Raw genomic sequence first — 15,712 nt, 5'->3', positions numbered from 1 at the left:
GAGGGGATCTTGAGGACTCAGGAGTTTCCTGATTATCCCCTTCCTGGCTCTGGGTTGCTGAGAGCAGGGTGACTCTCATATTCTAGAAGATGGATACAGCATGTGGGGAGATGGGGTAGGGGCATGCAGCCAGTGGTCAATCTCCTGGGCTGTAGAGGAGACAGAGGGAGGGTCCAGAGTAGATTGCCTTCCAGGCCAGGAGAGGACAGGGTGGGAGATGATTCTGTCTGGTGCTCAGATTCTGGCCTATCCTGTCACTAGATACATGTCCAGGGAGGGTTTCTATTTATAAGTGAGTGAGGTTGGCTGTTCAAGGCAAGGGAAGCTGGGGGTGGGGTGGAGTGAAGAAGAGTCCACCTGTGGGAGGTCTTAACTTTGAGGGGACTCACAGGCCCCTTTTGGATTCTGCTGGAAGCTGAGAACCCTCTCTCCAGAAGATGCACACATGCAGAGACACCCTAAATGTGGCCTTTGGGGACAAGGGGTATGGACCCCTCCCATACCAGCCTATCTCTTGAGACTCCCAGGAGTCCTTGCCTTCCAGGCAGATGAGTCCTGGCTGTGTAGGTGGGATTGGGGGCCATACAAGACTTTGGGGCACAGTCATTTTACAACTGCCCTGGCCCTAGACTTTCACAGGACCTCCAGCTGTGAGAGGGAGAAGGGTGCTGTTTTGGGGATGGCCAGCTGAAGAGGTGACCCCATTCCTCCGGGCATCCTCTGGCTACAGGCTCCTTCAGTTGGGCAGACGCCTCTGCCTGTGCACAGCGCACTAAGCTAAGATCATAAAATGGTGGGGGTTACGGGGCAGAGCTGGAAGCGCCTGAGGAACCGTGGTGCTATCAGAAAAGTCCTCTGCCTCATGGACAATTGCTGTATGGGAGGCTGATGGGGACAAGAGAGATGCTCACATCCAGGGATTGGGAAGGGCTTCACAAAAGAGGTGACCTTTGAGGAGGATCTTGAAAGATAAGTGGGACTGGCATGTGGGGCCAGGAGCAGAGGGACCTAGGTGGAGGGGTCAGGGGGAATTCCAGTAGCCTGGCCTGGAAATACACCGGGTGGCCGGATGCCCTGAAGGATAGTCATGTTGCTTCCCCTATCCCCACCCAAGATGTCTGAGCAGGAGCAAAGCCATTCCAGCAGAGTTGAAGGAAGCCTGAGATTCCAGTAGGTGCTGGCTGGCCTGGGGGAGGGGCCTAAAGGCTATTTCTGTCTTTCAGACCAGAAGCAGTGAGGGCCTCAAGTGTGGTGGTGGGAAGGGCCGTGGATGGGGGACGGCAATTCCACAGGCAGGGTCTATGGGTCCAGCCCTGCTGCTGGAGGGATGAAGGGCAGGCATGAATCCTGTATGATGTCCATTCTAAGACAGCCTCCTGGAGAGTGAAGGAGCCAGGAAGTGAGGGAAGGGGCAGGTTGGGGGGAGGAGGTGAGGGTTTGTTTTGGATGCACTGCCTTTGGGCTGGCTGGGGGCCATCCCGGGAAGGCTGTCAGGCAGGCTGGCTCTCTGGCTTTGGGGGGGATAGTGTAGTGTCATCTACACCCCAGTGACAGCTAGGGAGGTGGGAGTGGGGGACATGGTGCAGGGGGAGCCAAGGGGAGGAGTGGACTTGGACAGAGCCTGGAGGAAAGTTGGCCTGAGGGGAGAAAGGCAGTGGAGAGGAGCCCCAGGTGGGCAGGAGGTGCACAGGGTCGGGGGGCCGGCCTCAGGCAGGAGGGGCTGGCCACAGGCTCAGATGCTGCCCAGGCCTCCACTGAGAGCAGGCTCGGAAATAACTGGAGTGGTGGACACAGGGCTCAGGGGCTCAGGGGTGGACAAGCCTGGATTCATGCGAAGGTTTCTGCCTTAGGTGGGGGAAGGAGGCCCAAGGCAGCCAGAGGTGATGCAGTGGGCTGAGACGGAGGTTCCGGTGGGGGACAGCCTGGCTCCCTTCCAGGGTGAAGGGAGGAGAAGAGGCTGCAGGATGCAGAGCTCTTCAGGGAGCAAAGCAGGGCCCCGGAAAAAAGGAGGCCAGGCTGGAAGTGGGGGAGGGGACCTGAGGAGAGAGAGGAGGCAGACCCTAGGGGACAGAGATGAGATCCAGCAGTAGAGGATGATGACTAAAGGCACAGATCAGCTCTGGGGTCCCCAGAGCAGGCCGTCATCCTGTCCAGTCAGCACAAGTTGGTGACTCTTAGCAATGCTCAGCAACTTGACAGGACAGCCGCAGCAGGGGGGTGTAGGGGGTGGGGACTTACTTGGGCCAGAGCTGGGCAGGGCCTGAGGACAGCTTTTAAATGGGAGGTTGTCCTAGCAGGTGAGGGGCAGGGGCCACAGCTCCTGAATTTTAAGTTGCAGGGGTCTTGGGTTGCCTGTGTCTCAGCGGAGGGAGTACTGTGAGTGCCGTGTGCCTGCTTAGCTTGTGTGTTTATATGGGTGGCTTTGGGGAGCTGGGGAAATTGTGGAAGGGACTAAAGCTGCCCCCTGGTTAGTTGGCCCTGAGGCACAATGACACCCAGCAGTGGGCCCAGTGGGCATGAGGGGCTGGGAGGAGATAGAGCAAAGAGCCAGGCCATGAGCTATACCATGAGATCTATATGACATTTCCTGGAAGCCTCCTGTCACCTAGGTGTCTCCTGTCTTCCCACACCTCCTCACAGAGGGGGAGGAAGGAGGCGGCCCCGCTGACCCAGTGACTCTCTCCCATCACTGCGGCCTGCCTGGACCACCTCTTCCTGTGGGGGGGGGGAGCAGCATGCAGGACTGTCCAAAGCAGAGCTGAGGTGAGCTGAGCTGAAGAATGATAACTGGGGAGCAGAGATTTCAGGGTTAGTGGAGCAGGGGGGAGCTGAGGAGATGGGAGTAGGGGTGGCCCTTGGGCAGAGCTGGAGTGACTTGTACAAGCCTCTGCTCAGGTCTTGCCCGGCTTGTCTACCCCCTCTCACCTTCCCTGCAAAGGACACATCACTGTTGCAGCTGGCTCTCAGGCCTCCCGCCTGGACTGCTGCAGTATCCCCTAATTGGTCTCCATCTCTCCAAGCCATCCACATGCTGCCTCCACTGCAGCCAGATTAATCTTCTTAATACACTGCTCCGCACATCCCTCCCCTTCCCCCAGAAGCTTCAATGGCAGCATTGTGGGCAGAGGCGAGTCTGGCCTGAGTCAGGGAGTAGAGTCAAGGCCATTCTGCCTGTGCCTTGCTGACCTTGCAGCCTGGGCCCCCACGCGCCCCTCCCCGGCCCGGCCCCAAGCGGACCACTTGGCTCTTGGTCCTGGCACATCCTCCTTCGGCACCTTTGCCAATGCTGCCCCCAGCGGGGATGCCCTCCCTGGGAATTCTCCCTCCTCCTCTCCACTGCCCCACTGCCCTCAGCTGGGTTTGAGCTCCTGGGGTGCTGTTAGTGTTTTCCCCCAGGTGGTGATTACTTGCTGCTCTGCAGGCACTCTGTCCTGCCACGTGTAAGACCTGCTTCCCCCGTCAGTGCCCTCAGGGCCACCTGAGTGTGACTCTGGGCTGGGTGTTTTCACAGACTAACTGCTGTGTTCTGCAGAGCAGCCTCACCACTGGGTGGTGTTAGCCTGTTTAATGGAAGAGGCCACTGAGGATCGGAGAGGTTAAGGGACTCACCCAAGGTCACACAGGTAGAAAGTCTCAGAGGTGGCAGGCCTCCTGCATTCAGGTTCAAGTCCACTTTTTGATCTCCAGTGTTCTGCACACAGTGGGTGCTTTAGGGGTTAGTTGGTGGAGGTGCTATGGTTTCAGGACAGTCCTTGTGCTGGGAAATATTGAGCAGCTTAACTGGGGCCACAGTTGCTCCCGGGTGACAGGCTGAGGGGAGGGCAAGTCCTGGGAGACAGTACAGTTAACATCGTCTCAGAGAAGAGCCTGGGGGCCCTGGGTGGGAGAAGCTCTGGCTGCCTGGCCTCAACTCACTCAAACCCTCACCGGACCTTGACATCTGGGAATGGGAGGGAGGATTCAGTCTAGACCTGAGGATGGACTTCCTGGCAGCAGGGGAGAGTCAGTGAGGGGAGGCTGGTACCTGTGTGATGGGCTTTTGTGTGTCTTCACAGGCTCTGAGTGTGTGGGAGTCGGGGAGGAGGTGGCAGTGTGGAAGGATGCAGAGGAAAGAGCAGATGAACGAGCTTTGCCCCTTTCTAAGCCAGCAATATAGCCTCCATCAAGAGCTCTTGGAGCCTCTGTTTCCCCAGCCGTCTAGGAGTCAGGGAGGAAATGAAATCTGGGGAGGAAGGTATTTGCCAGTGCAGGGCCTACAGGGGGTACTAGCAAAAGCTGGTTCCCTCCCTGCCCCCTTGCAGCTGCCACGGCTGTGATCACGGCTCTGGTCCCTGGGGCAACTGTGTTGCTAAGATTGTGTCTCTGCGTCCTCATCCTGCATTTGCAGAACATTCCCAGCCTCCAGTTTAGTAACTTGGACAGAGCTCTCTGGAGGAGGGGTGAGGGCTTTTTTCCCACAGGTCACGGGGGACACCGGGGCCCTGGAGGGCATAGGCATTGCTCTAAGTGTGTGCGCTGATGGTGTGGAGGGAGAGGCCGGGCTGAGGGGGCTGCCCAGCTCTCCTCTCCACCTGCTTCCCCAGTCCCAGAGCCCCCTGGAGGGGTGAGGTGGGGGCTCCAGCTTTCCTGTCACCCCTTCATGAGGACTGTGCTGCAGGCCTGGGGGAATCCTGGCACCGTCCTTCTAAGGAGATTCTTGGTTAGTGGATAGCCAAGCAGGTGTGTGTGTGTCTGTGTGTGTCCATGCATGGCCAAAGACGAACTGTTGCCCCCTGGTTGATAACATCAGGAAATGAGGAGAATACCCTCCTCCCACACGCTCAGTAATAGATGTACTTTTAGGATTCACTGACTGAGTAAACACATGATACCAAACCTACTGGGCTTTCGGCTACTTAAAAAAAAAAGTTTTATTAATTTTTATCTTTGGCAGCTTTTTTGAGGTATAATTTAGATGCCATAAAATTCACCCATTGTAAGTGTATCTCAGCTATGCTTTCAAATCAACCTGCTGTTTATTCATACACCTATGTTCATATGAAATATAATGTTATATACATTAGCAGACATGTTACATATTCAGTCCATCCACGTGTCTGGATTCACAGGCTCTGTGCCGTCCCTGGGTTAGTTTTGGATCTTGAATGTTTGGTATTATCAGAGTCAGAGTGAAGTGGGATGGGGTCCCACTCCTTGGCTCTCCTTGCCCTGTGACTTTGAACTAGTCACTCACCATCTCTTGACCTCTCTTGCTTGTCTGTAAAACAAGGGCTGTCATGTGGATGGCATGAGGTGAGAAAGACAGGAGCTTGGGGACCCACAAAGCACTGTACCTGCATGCTCTGAGCTCCCCCTGTCCAAGCACGGACAACTGGGCAGGTGGCAGAGGGACATCAGGCCGGTTTGCTTGTATCAGCAGACTGGACTTGGGAGCACAGAGTGGGGGACCCCTTAATCAGGAGGGGTCTGAGCCCTGGGCTTTGTCTATCCTGACAATAGCCCCTTCCCCACCACTGGGCTCACACTAGGGGTCCGAAAGGCCTGTCTCTTTGTGACCCCATTCACTAGGTCAGGTGGCAGAGCCCTCTCCTGCCCCCTTGGTCTGCGGAGAACAGACTCACTTAAGATCTGTTGGGGCAGCGGGTTCTGTGTCACACTGACTCCAGCAACAGCCACTCACTCTGGACAGCTGCTCTCTGCCCTGCCCGCCCCGGGCTCTGCCCCCAGCACCCCCAACCCCCACCCGTGGAAAGAATCCATGCACAGGCTGAGAGCTTCTCTCCTTCTGAGCAGCCCCCGGCCCTCAAATGCCCCTCACCTGCTAGTCAGAAGTCCTTCCTCCCAACTCTCCCCACCTCCCACCCAGGTTGGCCATACAAATGAGGGCCATTAGGACAGATTTGGTGGTACCCAGGATCTGGCTCCATGCTTGGGTGACCTTCCTGAGCAGCCGGCCAGCAGAGACAGCCAGGTAAATAGGGAGAGGAGTCTGATGGACTAAGGGCTTCATTTGGTTATTTATTTAACTTGGACTTCTTGAGCAGCTACTATGGACCTTGGACTTTTGGGTGGTCAAACACCCCATCAGGTGGACAGTGGGTCCCATCGAGCCTGTAATGTCTCACCCCTCATCTCCAGTCATCACCCTGGGCATGCCACTCCCTTTCTCCCCAAACCCTGACTCATTCCTTGTGCTGGACCCTGTGATGCCTTCCCCTCCCCTCCGCCGGAGGGACCCTGCTTACCCTTCAGAGTTCATTTCAAATGCTGTCTCCTGGTGAAGGCTTCCCCTGTATGTTCCTCCCTCACCTTCTCTCCCTGAACTCCTGAATTTACTACCTGGATAATTCATTTTGGTACTGAAGCATCTAAGGCCTCTTGTGGTTATTCAGCTGTCTTTTGTGTGTGTACAACTTGTTTCCAGCTAGACTGTGAGCTCCTGGGAGGCAGGAAGTATGGATGGCATGTTTTTCCAGCTCCTTTAATACCTGGTACATTGCTAGGCATGTAGTAGGCAGTTAATATTGAAAGGAGGAGGCAGGAAGGGAAGTGGCTAGTGAGCTGAAATAGCAGATGAGATGGAGTCCGTCACTAGTTCTGATGGCCTTTCTAGAATGTATCCTTGGTCCCAATCCCACACCCTGGGAAGGATCATAAAAGTTTCTGCCTCTGGCCAAAAGTGATTAGCCAGAGAGGTTGAGAATCTTGCTGAAGGTCATACCCAGTGAGATGATAGGATAGGCTAAGAATTAACCCAGGTGTGGCTCAGGTACTGGCTCCAGGCGACTCCCCGTCTGTGACCACTCTTCTTGGGGTCTCCCTTTTGCCCATCAGTGTGTTTGTGTGTTCACGAATGTGTGTGCACGCATGTGTGCTTGTTTATGTGTTTGTGTGTATTTGTGTCTGCGTGTGTATGCAGTGCATGTGGGTGTGCAGTGTATGCAGTGTCTGGAAGGAAGCAATGTAGCCAGTAGTCATCCAAGAGAAGGCTGCTAAGTCCACAGAGTAATTGTAGAGCATGTGTGACTTTGTGTGTGGCTGTGTGACTGAGTGTGTGTGTGAGGCCTTGGCGATCACCTTCTGACATCGGCTAGCATGGCTGTGCTGCTGGCCCAGGCCTGCAGAGCTGCCATGGCAGCACAGGACAGGATGGGGCTTGGAGCTCCTGGCAGGAGGCAGGCCGAGCCCACGGCACAGGCCTTGAGGGGGGCCTGTGACCCTGGGATCTGAGACCCAGTGCCGGGAATGGCCAGGGCCTGAGGGTTCCGTGCACCAGTTGCTCCTAGTGCATTTCCTCATGGACTCTTTGGAGTAGACTCTTCCCCAGGAACCTGAACCTGGGTGCCCGCACCACCACTGCCACCCCCCTGCCCACCCCTTCCTAGCTTGCTGGCCCTGCGCCTCCTCTCCCTGTGGCCCGGCCCGTTCGGGAAGATCGGGTGAGGAGTTCAGGGACAAGCACTGGCTGCCTCACGCCCCACCCTGCCCTCCAGCCCGAGGAGCTTACCAACGCCCTGGAAATCAGCAACATCGTCTTCACCAGCCTCTTCGCCCTGGAGATGCTGCTGAAGCTGCTTGTGTATGGTCCCTTCGGCTACATCAAGAACCCCTACAACATCTTTGATGGGGTCATTGTTGTCATCAGGTATGCCTGCCCCTCCACTGCCCCTCGCCTGAGGTGTCTGCACGGTAGCTTGGGCAAGGAGCCACTTGCCTGTTCCTCTGGTGTGGAGGGGTCTGGAGTCAGGCTTCAGTGACCCACAGGCCCTACCACTCCCCCGGGTGGGGACTCTCTGTGCCCTCTGTGCTCCACACCACCCTCTCCCTCCACCCTCCCTTACTCAGGCAGAACATGGCCTCCCATGTCCTTTGGCCGGGCCCCTCTGCAGTTTCCTTTCCGCATTTCTACTTCTCATCCTTGACCCCCACACAGGCCTGGGGTAGGTGAGGACTGGGAAGTTGGCTTTGAGAGGAGCTGGAGGAGGTAGGGCCCAGACAGCTGTCCCTGCTTGCAAAGTGCTAGGAAACCACCTCAGTCACCAGCAACTTATGTTAGGGGTTCCAAGACTTTGGGAAAGCACTCCGTCCCCCCAGGCCTGGGACCAGGGGAACTGCTTTATTGCTTTTTTTGGAATTGGCTTTAGATTTCATTAGAAGAGAACAAAGCAAGTATTCCATAACTGGATGCTGTTGCACTGGCTGAATGGAGGGAAAAGGCTGTCCACCGGCAGTATGGGCTCTCCGGCCGGGAGGGGAGGGAGGAGAGGGCTGGAGCTGTCACCCAGATCCTCGCCATCTCTGAGGCTCCTTCCTGGAGGCCCGAGGGCCCATCTGTGCCCCACTTGCTCATGAGGGGCTGCTGGGCCCTCTCAAAAGAGGGCCCAGAGGAGGGTGAGCGTGCAGCAGGCTCAGGCTCCCCGCTCCCCTTGCAGCGTGTGGGAGATCGTGGGCCAGCAGGGGGGCGGCCTGTCGGTGCTACGGACCTTCCGCTTGATGCGGGTGCTGAAGCTGGTGCGCTTCTTACCGGCACTGCAGCGGCAGCTCGTGGTGCTCATGAAGACCATGGACAACGTGGCCACCTTCTGCATGCTGCTCATGCTGTTCATCTTCATCTTCAGGTGAGGGCAGGTGTGGCATCAATGCCGGCCTGGAGAAGGGCCTGAGGGGCAGGGGATGCTGGGTCCCTGACCCCCATCATGTGGCTCCTGTCTGCAGCATCCTGGGCATGCATCTCTTCGGCTGCAAATTTGCATCTGAGCGGGATGGGGACACACTGCCGGACCGGAAAAATTTTGACTCCCTACTCTGGGCCATCGTCACTGTCTTTCAGGTGTGATGGTAATAATAAAGCAAGGGTGGGTGGGCTAGGGGCGCCCCTAGTAAAGGCCCTGACTCCCATCATCTGCCCACAGATCCTGACCCAAGAGGACTGGAACAAGGTGCTGTACAACGGAATGGCCTCCACATCATCCTGGGCTGCCCTTTACTTCATTGCCCTCATGACCTTTGGCAACTACGTGCTCTTCAATCTGCTCGTCGCCATTCTGGTGGAGGGCTTCCAAGCAGAGGTAACCGCCTGCCCACAACAGCTCACTTGCTGGAGGAATTGGCTGCCCAGCTTGAGCTGTGGTGGCCTGGGAGGTGCTGCAGGAAATGCCCTTTGACTGGGCCAGGGGACAAAGGGTGGGAGGCCCTGGGTCTCAGGTAGCCCCTCAACACTTGAGAGACAGGGTCATCGTGGGGGATCCCTGTGTCCAAGGTTAGCAGCCAAGTAGGCTTCCCCCTCAAGGTTAACTAGACCCCTCCCCAGAGAGCTGGACGAGATAAGTGCTGGCACACAGTACAGCTGGATCCCCGAGCACAGGTACCCATCTGTGCCAAGGGGTGCAAGTCATCTGAGCTACCGCTGAGCTGATGAAGATGCCACCAGGGCCTGGGCTGGGCTCAGCTGCCCAGGGTGAGAAATGAGCCCAATTAGCTACAGGCATGGCAGAGACAAGCATCTATTCCCAGCCCAGGCTCCATCACCTTCGTCACAGGCAGCGTCATCAATTAATACTGATTTACCTTGATCTTGCCGTGCCAGGGTAGCACCCCTGCTCTCCCTCAGCTCTGCCCCTCTTCCCACCCCAGGCCCAGGAACAACCACACATCCCAGTGCCTTGTACAGGGCAGGTCAACCCAACCTAGAAACACTCCAAGTTGGGCGTGGAGAAGCTCTTGGTCCAGTTGTCTCCGGGTGACCCGGATGGAAACTCCCGCTGCGGCCTGGTCTATAAATACCCAGCACATGGTGGAAAAACAGAAATCTATTTTCCAACTCTCCCAGCCTTGTAAGGGAGGGCTGTTCCCCTTAGGCCGTGCGGGGCTGCTGGGGTGCGGGTGTGTCTGTCCCACCCAGCCTTCTCCCTCTGCTCTGTTGTAACCCTAGTTATCCATTATGGTATGGCATTTCCTCCCTGCTGGGTGGTAGTGTGGGCATGGTGAGGGTGAGGTGGGCCCTGCCTTCGGTGATGGCTGGGCCTCTTGCAGGGAAGGAGGGACGTTGGCACTTTTCCTGGGATAGGACACTCATTTAGGGGTTCCCTGGGGCCTGACGGGCTAAGGAGTGCCACTGTGCTTCCACAAGAGCTAGGGTCTCCATGGAGACCCCCCACTCTCAGGAGCCACTCTTGGCCTCTGGGAGGAGGTGAAGGGTGGTGACCGGGGTCCTCTGGCCTCTTTTAAACCACAGCTCCTGACGGCTGAGATTCCTTCAAAAGGGTTCCGGGATACTCCATGGAGGGAACTGGATAACAGCCCAAGCCCACTCCCCTTCCCTCCGCTGGGCGTTCAGCCACCTTGGCAGTCCTGGAGGTGCCCAACACACACAGCCCCCTCCACTCCATTGGTCCTTTCAGCAAGCACCTTGTTAGATTGAGAGCCGCTGAGCTGCCTGGTTGCTAGGCAGCGGCAAGATCTGCATGTGGGAACTGGAGAGCAGCCTGACCTGGTCACTCTGTCCCTGCAGTGGGCCTGGGGCTGCTCCAGCCTGAGGGCTCAGCCAGGGCCTGGGCCCACGGCCTCCTCAACCTTCAGAGTACCAGCGCCTGAAGGGGTGGGCCTCACCCAGGGTGTCATGGTTCAGGTCTGGGGTCAAATGGAGAAAGGATTTCAGGATCAACCCCGCTGCATGGAGGTGGACAGTGGCATGGCTCTCAAGTGCCGCCGAGTGAGGGGCTGGACCAGCTGCTCAGTGTCCTGCATGTGGTGGGCTGACACATAGGTGGGGGGCAGGGGTGGTCACGCAATACCAGTGACCTAGACCCCTCCAGAGGCACCTGTTGTCTCCTGCAAGGAGCTTCAGAAGCTGTATACATGGCTCTGAGGGAGCCACAGTCTGGCAGGAGAGGCCGGCTTCTGCTGTTGTGACGGCCTGCTTTCTTGTAAATGAGGCAACCCTCCTCAGTGGAGGAAGTGGCCACTCCCATTCTGTTGGGCATCACCAGCAGGAGGTGCGAGGTAGCCCCCTGCTGGTCTTGCCACCCTGACAAGAGGTAGGAGGGGGTGGCCCAGGGGACCAGGCTGGCTTGGCTGTTGATTTCCTGACTTGCAGGGGGCAGCGTCCTATATCCCTGTATATTAATCATCCACACACCTAATTAAGTGAACAGGCAGCAGGCTCTGTGTGAGGCCATTAATTGATATGAAACAACATCAGAGCTGTCATCTCAGTGTTACTTGTCACATCCCATCCCAGCTGGACCTGTTCTGGTTTGGAGGGATGCAGACTGAGCAAATGGGAGTTAGGAGGTCTGTTCTTGCCCCTAACCTTTAGTCCCCTCCCCAGCCTCTGACTTCCATTTACTTCTCCTTCCCACCTTCTGCTCATTCCCCAAGCCCACTGCCCTGGAGCCAGTGAGAGGTGAGCTAGAGACTCGGGTTCCAGGACCAGATGTACCTCTTGCCCCACAGTTTTCTTAACTTTTCTGGTCCTCTAAGATGGCGCTAGCAGGGCCTCCTTCCCACCTTGCAGCAAGGTGAGCCAGTGTTAATGAAGAAGCTTCTGGCGCCTGGCACACCCCTGGTGAATGGTGGCTGGTATTGTTAGGATTACTGGGGGCTCGATCCCTTTTCCTGCCCTTGTGGACTCTGCCCTCTCCCTTCAGATTCATTCTGGCCCAAGGGCCTGTGGTTGAATTCTGAAAGGCCGTCCTGTCCCATTTCCTTCCTTGCCCCACCCCCCCATGTCTTGTTTCCCTGCTGTCAGGTGTGCACCCCTCTCTTTGTCATCCCCTCTTCGGGCACTGCTGATGTTTGAAAGCCCCAGTGCCTGTGACCAGTGCCATCCCCTGCTTCCCCCTCTCCCTGTAGGAAATCAGCAAACGGGAAGATGCGAGTGGACAGTTAAGCTGTATTCAGCTGCCTGTCAACTCCCAGGGGGTAGGTACGCGATCACGAGTCAGCATGCCCTCTGTGCCCGGTGCCCCCTCCACTCTGCCTCCATGTCTCTGTGCTCGTGTTCATGCTCAGCTGCTGTGCAAACTGTGGTAGCCATGGTGGTCATTGGTGGTGTGAGGTTTGCTTCGATTTTAAGTCCCTTCCCCCTTGAGGACATTGAGGGGAGGAGCCTCCTTGTCTGTGCCCCCATCAGCCCCAGAAGGGCACTGTTCCCGTCCCTCCCTGCCAGGCCAGTGGAGGGTCTGGAGAACGAAGGGACTTAGAATCCTCTGTGTGCATGTATGTGGTACACTCGCGTGGGTGCCTACGCTGAGGTGCCTGAGGGGTCTGGGTCCTTGGGCCTCTGTGGAGTTGGGGTCTGTGCTATAGACCATGCTCCCCCATCTCTCTTCCCTCCCCTTGCCCTGAGCCCCTGTTTGAGGTCCCACAAGCTGCCTCAGCTCAGGACAAGTTTTTGGATTGTGGAGAAGTGGGGGTGCCTCTTGGCAGAATGTACCAGAATTTTAAATCCACTTTTAGTCTCTGGCCCCTTGACCACCCAGGAGGCTCAGAAGGTATTTCAGGGCACATGCCTCCTCTGGCCCCCACACTGGGTCCATGCCCTGCTATTTCCTACACCTGGAATTTGGGACAAAGCCAGGATTCCCACGGGACCCCACAGTGCTGCACATCCCAAGCAGCCCCCTGGAGATTCCACTTGATAATTAAAGGCCTCGTTAGGGATGTAAACTGAGTTAATGAAAATGATCCCCTGAGATGCCAATTATACAATATTTATGTCCTTATCAAAAGTAGCAATCAAGTATTTCTTAATAACTTCTTAAGAAGTGTGTAATTACTGGGGAACCTACTGACCTGCTAAGAAGGAAGAAAAAACTGTCCCAGAGACAGGGACAGAGGTAAAAATGGGGCCGGGGAGTGGGGGGAGGGGGCTTGAGGAAGACGCAGAGGCACTGAAGTGGTGTCCATGGGCTGAGCCGCCTTGACTGGGGTCTTTCAATTTCCTTTTGGGGTCCTTGGGTCTGAGGCTCAAGGGAGGGCAGCCATGGAGGGAAGCACAGGGCACAAGTGGCTTTGGAATTGAGGCTCTAGTGACCACCTTACTCAGGTCCCCAGCTCCCTCTGGCCTATACCACCCGCCCACCCGGCTATCCCCTCTCCCCTCAGCCTTTCTTGGAGCCAGTCCCAGCTAGGCTGGTTGTGCTGTGGGCTCTGAGGTTAGCCATAACCTTCTCTGAGGTGTGGCTGGTGGGAGGCAGAGACGTCAGGGGCCTGGAGAGCCTTGGGCCCCGCACCTAGGTGGTCCGGCCTGTGCCAGTGCATGCCTTGTGCCGTGGTTGCTGGTTCCCGTGGCCTGTATATAGTGTGTGTGTGTGTGTGAAGACAGGGAGATGTTGGTCCGTTCCTCCCACCCCTGCCCTGTCAGGTCCCTAATGGCCTCCTGCTCCTCCACCTAGGGAGATGCCACCAAGTCCGAGTCAGAGCCTGATTTCTTCTCGCCCAGCCTGGATGGCGGTGGGGACAGGAAGAAGTGCTTGGCCTGTGAGTATCTATCATGGGGTGCAGCTGTGGGCCCTGGGCCAGCCTTGAGTGGACTCAGGGTCTCTCCCTCCATGCCCCCACAGTGGTGTCCCTGGGAGAGCACCCGGAGCTGCGGGGGAACCTGTTGCCACCTCTCATCATACACACGGCTGCCACGCCCATGTCACTGCCCAAGAGCTCCAGCACCGGCCTGGCTGAGGCGCTGGGCCCCGCCTCCCGCTGCACTAGCAGCAGCGGGTCTGCTGAGCCAGGGACAGCCCACGAGGTGAAGTCACCGGTAAGCGTGCATGTGGGTGCCGGACAGTGGGACATGTTGGGTGTCAAGAGGGAAGAGTGGATGGACGTGGACAGGCCCATGGGGACAGCCCCTGCATCATGGGCTAGGCAAGCCCCACGGGGGTCAGTAGGGCTGGTAATGCAGGTGGAGGAGCCCTGGCCTTGGGGACAAAAGGGCAGGATTTGAATCCTCTTCTTCTGTTCCCTGAGTGACATTGGGAACTAAACCTCTCTGCCTCCTCTGTAAAATGACAGGATCCCTACTTCCTTAGAAGTGCATCATCATAATAATAAACCCCTTGCAATTGGTGATCCTGCACCAGGCACTCTTCTAGGCAGTGCTTGTAAGTGTTCTAAACACATTGAATCCTCACAGCACTCCTGTGAGGTAGGTACCATTATTATCACCATTTGACGGATGGGGACCTGAGTCTCAGATTGCCAGTGATGACGTATGGGAAACTTCACAGTGAGTAGGTGACAGAGCCAGCATTCTGACCCAGGAGTTTTTGTCAGGGCCCATGCTTTTGCCACTATTTTATATTACCACTCAACTAAATGAGGAATGGGTGCTATTGATATATCTCTTTAACAGATGAGGAACTGAGGCACAGAGAGGTCTAGTAACTTGCCCAAGATCACACAGCTGGTTGGAGTAAGCCCGAATCTGAACCCAGGCATCTGGGTCCAGAGCTCTTGCTTGTACATCTATACTGGGGATGCAATGCCAGGGAGACTCACAGGAGACAGGGCCACAAGGTCCTGGCTGAGACCACCCTCTCCCTGCTCACCCCCAGCCGAGTGCCCGCAGCTCCCCTCACAGCCCCTGGAGTGCAGCAAGCAGCTGGGCCAGCAGACGCTCTAGCCGAAACAGCCTGGGCCGAGCCCCCAGCCTGAAGCGGAGGAGCCCTAGTGGAGAGCGGCGGTCCCTGTTGTCAGGCGAGGGCCACGAGAGCCAGGATGAGGAGGAGAGCTCGGAAGAGGAGCGGGCCAGCCCGGCGGGCAGCGACTGCCGCCACAGTGGCTCCCTGGAGCAGGAGGCCAAGAGCTCCTTTGACCTGCCGGATACACTGCAGGTGCCCGGGCTGCACCGCACAGCCAGCAGCCGCAGTTCAGCCTCTGAGAACCAGGACTGCAATGGCAAGTCAGCGCAGGGGCGCCTGGCCCGGGCCCTGCGCCCTGACGACCCCCCACTGGATGGGGACGATGTTGATGACGAGGGCAACCTGGTGAGGCCCCTGTGGGCACAGTGACCTCTTGCCCCGACCTTGAGCGAGGGGATCTGTGCCTGACCTGCCTTTGGGCTGGACGACCTCCTCCCAGTTTTGTGGCATTCGGGGAGTTACCATCACATCCAAGGGATCTCAAGGGGTGAAGGCGAGCCCTGAAGCTGAGCTCGAGATAGCCCCTTTTCTCTCTCTGCCCGCCCCACCAAGCCCCAGATGCTTGTCATGCCTGGGGCTGCAGCTCTGTGGTCCTTGGTGGATACGAATGGTTTTGGGCAGATGCATATGAATCTTTCATGGCCCTCCCCCTGTGACTCAGAAAGACCCATCACTCATCTCTCCAAACTGATGCCCTCCCTTGCCCCCTGTCTCATCTGGACTGCATCACAAGCCTTGATTTCACACCAGTCCTTACCCAGGCACCTTGCTCCCAGCCCTCTCACTGCCATCTTTAACCCTGGGATGGGGTGCAGGGGCCTGGGGCCTCAGGGTTAGCCAGTGAGAACAAAGAGCCAGTATCTCCTTGTCCCTGGTGTGTCTTTGAACAGACAATCGTGATGGGTACAATGTTTGATAATTGATGTGGCTCCAAGCCCAGCGGGGAGGGCAGGAGGGAGGACAGACAGAGGCTGGGCTGGTAGCAGAGGTGGGAAAGGCATGGGGGGTGCAGGGGAGGAGGGGGGAGATAAAGGAGTGAGGGATGCTCAGGGCACAAGAGGGGGCTTAGA

The 15,712-nt window shown here is 57.0% G+C and overlaps 1 protein-coding gene across 29 annotated transcripts in view; it reads left to right on the top strand.

Annotated features, from left to right (window-relative positions):
• The window catches only part of CACNA1G (calcium voltage-gated channel subunit alpha1 G), a 61,680-nt gene that overhangs the window by 21,586 nt on the left and 24,382 nt on the right, over positions 1 to 15,712 (top strand). For 20 of the 29 annotated variants that reach the window (XM_017669500.3, XM_017669501.3, XM_073235446.1 and 17 more), the window contains 8 exons: positions 7,494 to 7,645; positions 8,433 to 8,618; positions 8,716 to 8,830; positions 8,913 to 9,068; positions 11,854 to 11,922; positions 13,398 to 13,482; positions 13,566 to 13,759; positions 14,556 to 14,987. In XM_017669500.3, the coding sequence (XP_017524989.3) occupies positions 7,494 to 7,645; positions 8,433 to 8,618; positions 8,716 to 8,830; positions 8,913 to 9,068; positions 11,854 to 11,922; positions 13,398 to 13,482; positions 13,566 to 13,759; positions 14,556 to 14,987 (1,389 nt within the window). The remainder of the gene's footprint in view (positions 1 to 7,493; positions 7,646 to 8,432; positions 8,619 to 8,715; positions 8,831 to 8,912; positions 9,069 to 11,853; positions 11,923 to 13,397; positions 13,483 to 13,565; positions 13,760 to 14,555; positions 14,988 to 15,712) is intronic. The other 9 variants (XM_017669503.3, XM_017669524.3, XM_017669506.3 and 6 more) reach the window with 1 other exon arrangement.

This window comes from Manis javanica, chromosome 4 (genome assembly GCF_040802235.1).
Source record: "Manis javanica isolate MJ-LG chromosome 4, MJ_LKY, whole genome shotgun sequence".
NCBI lineage: Eukaryota > Metazoa > Chordata > Mammalia > Pholidota > Manidae > Manis > Manis javanica.
This window is presented reverse-complemented; position numbering and strand designations above follow the sequence as displayed.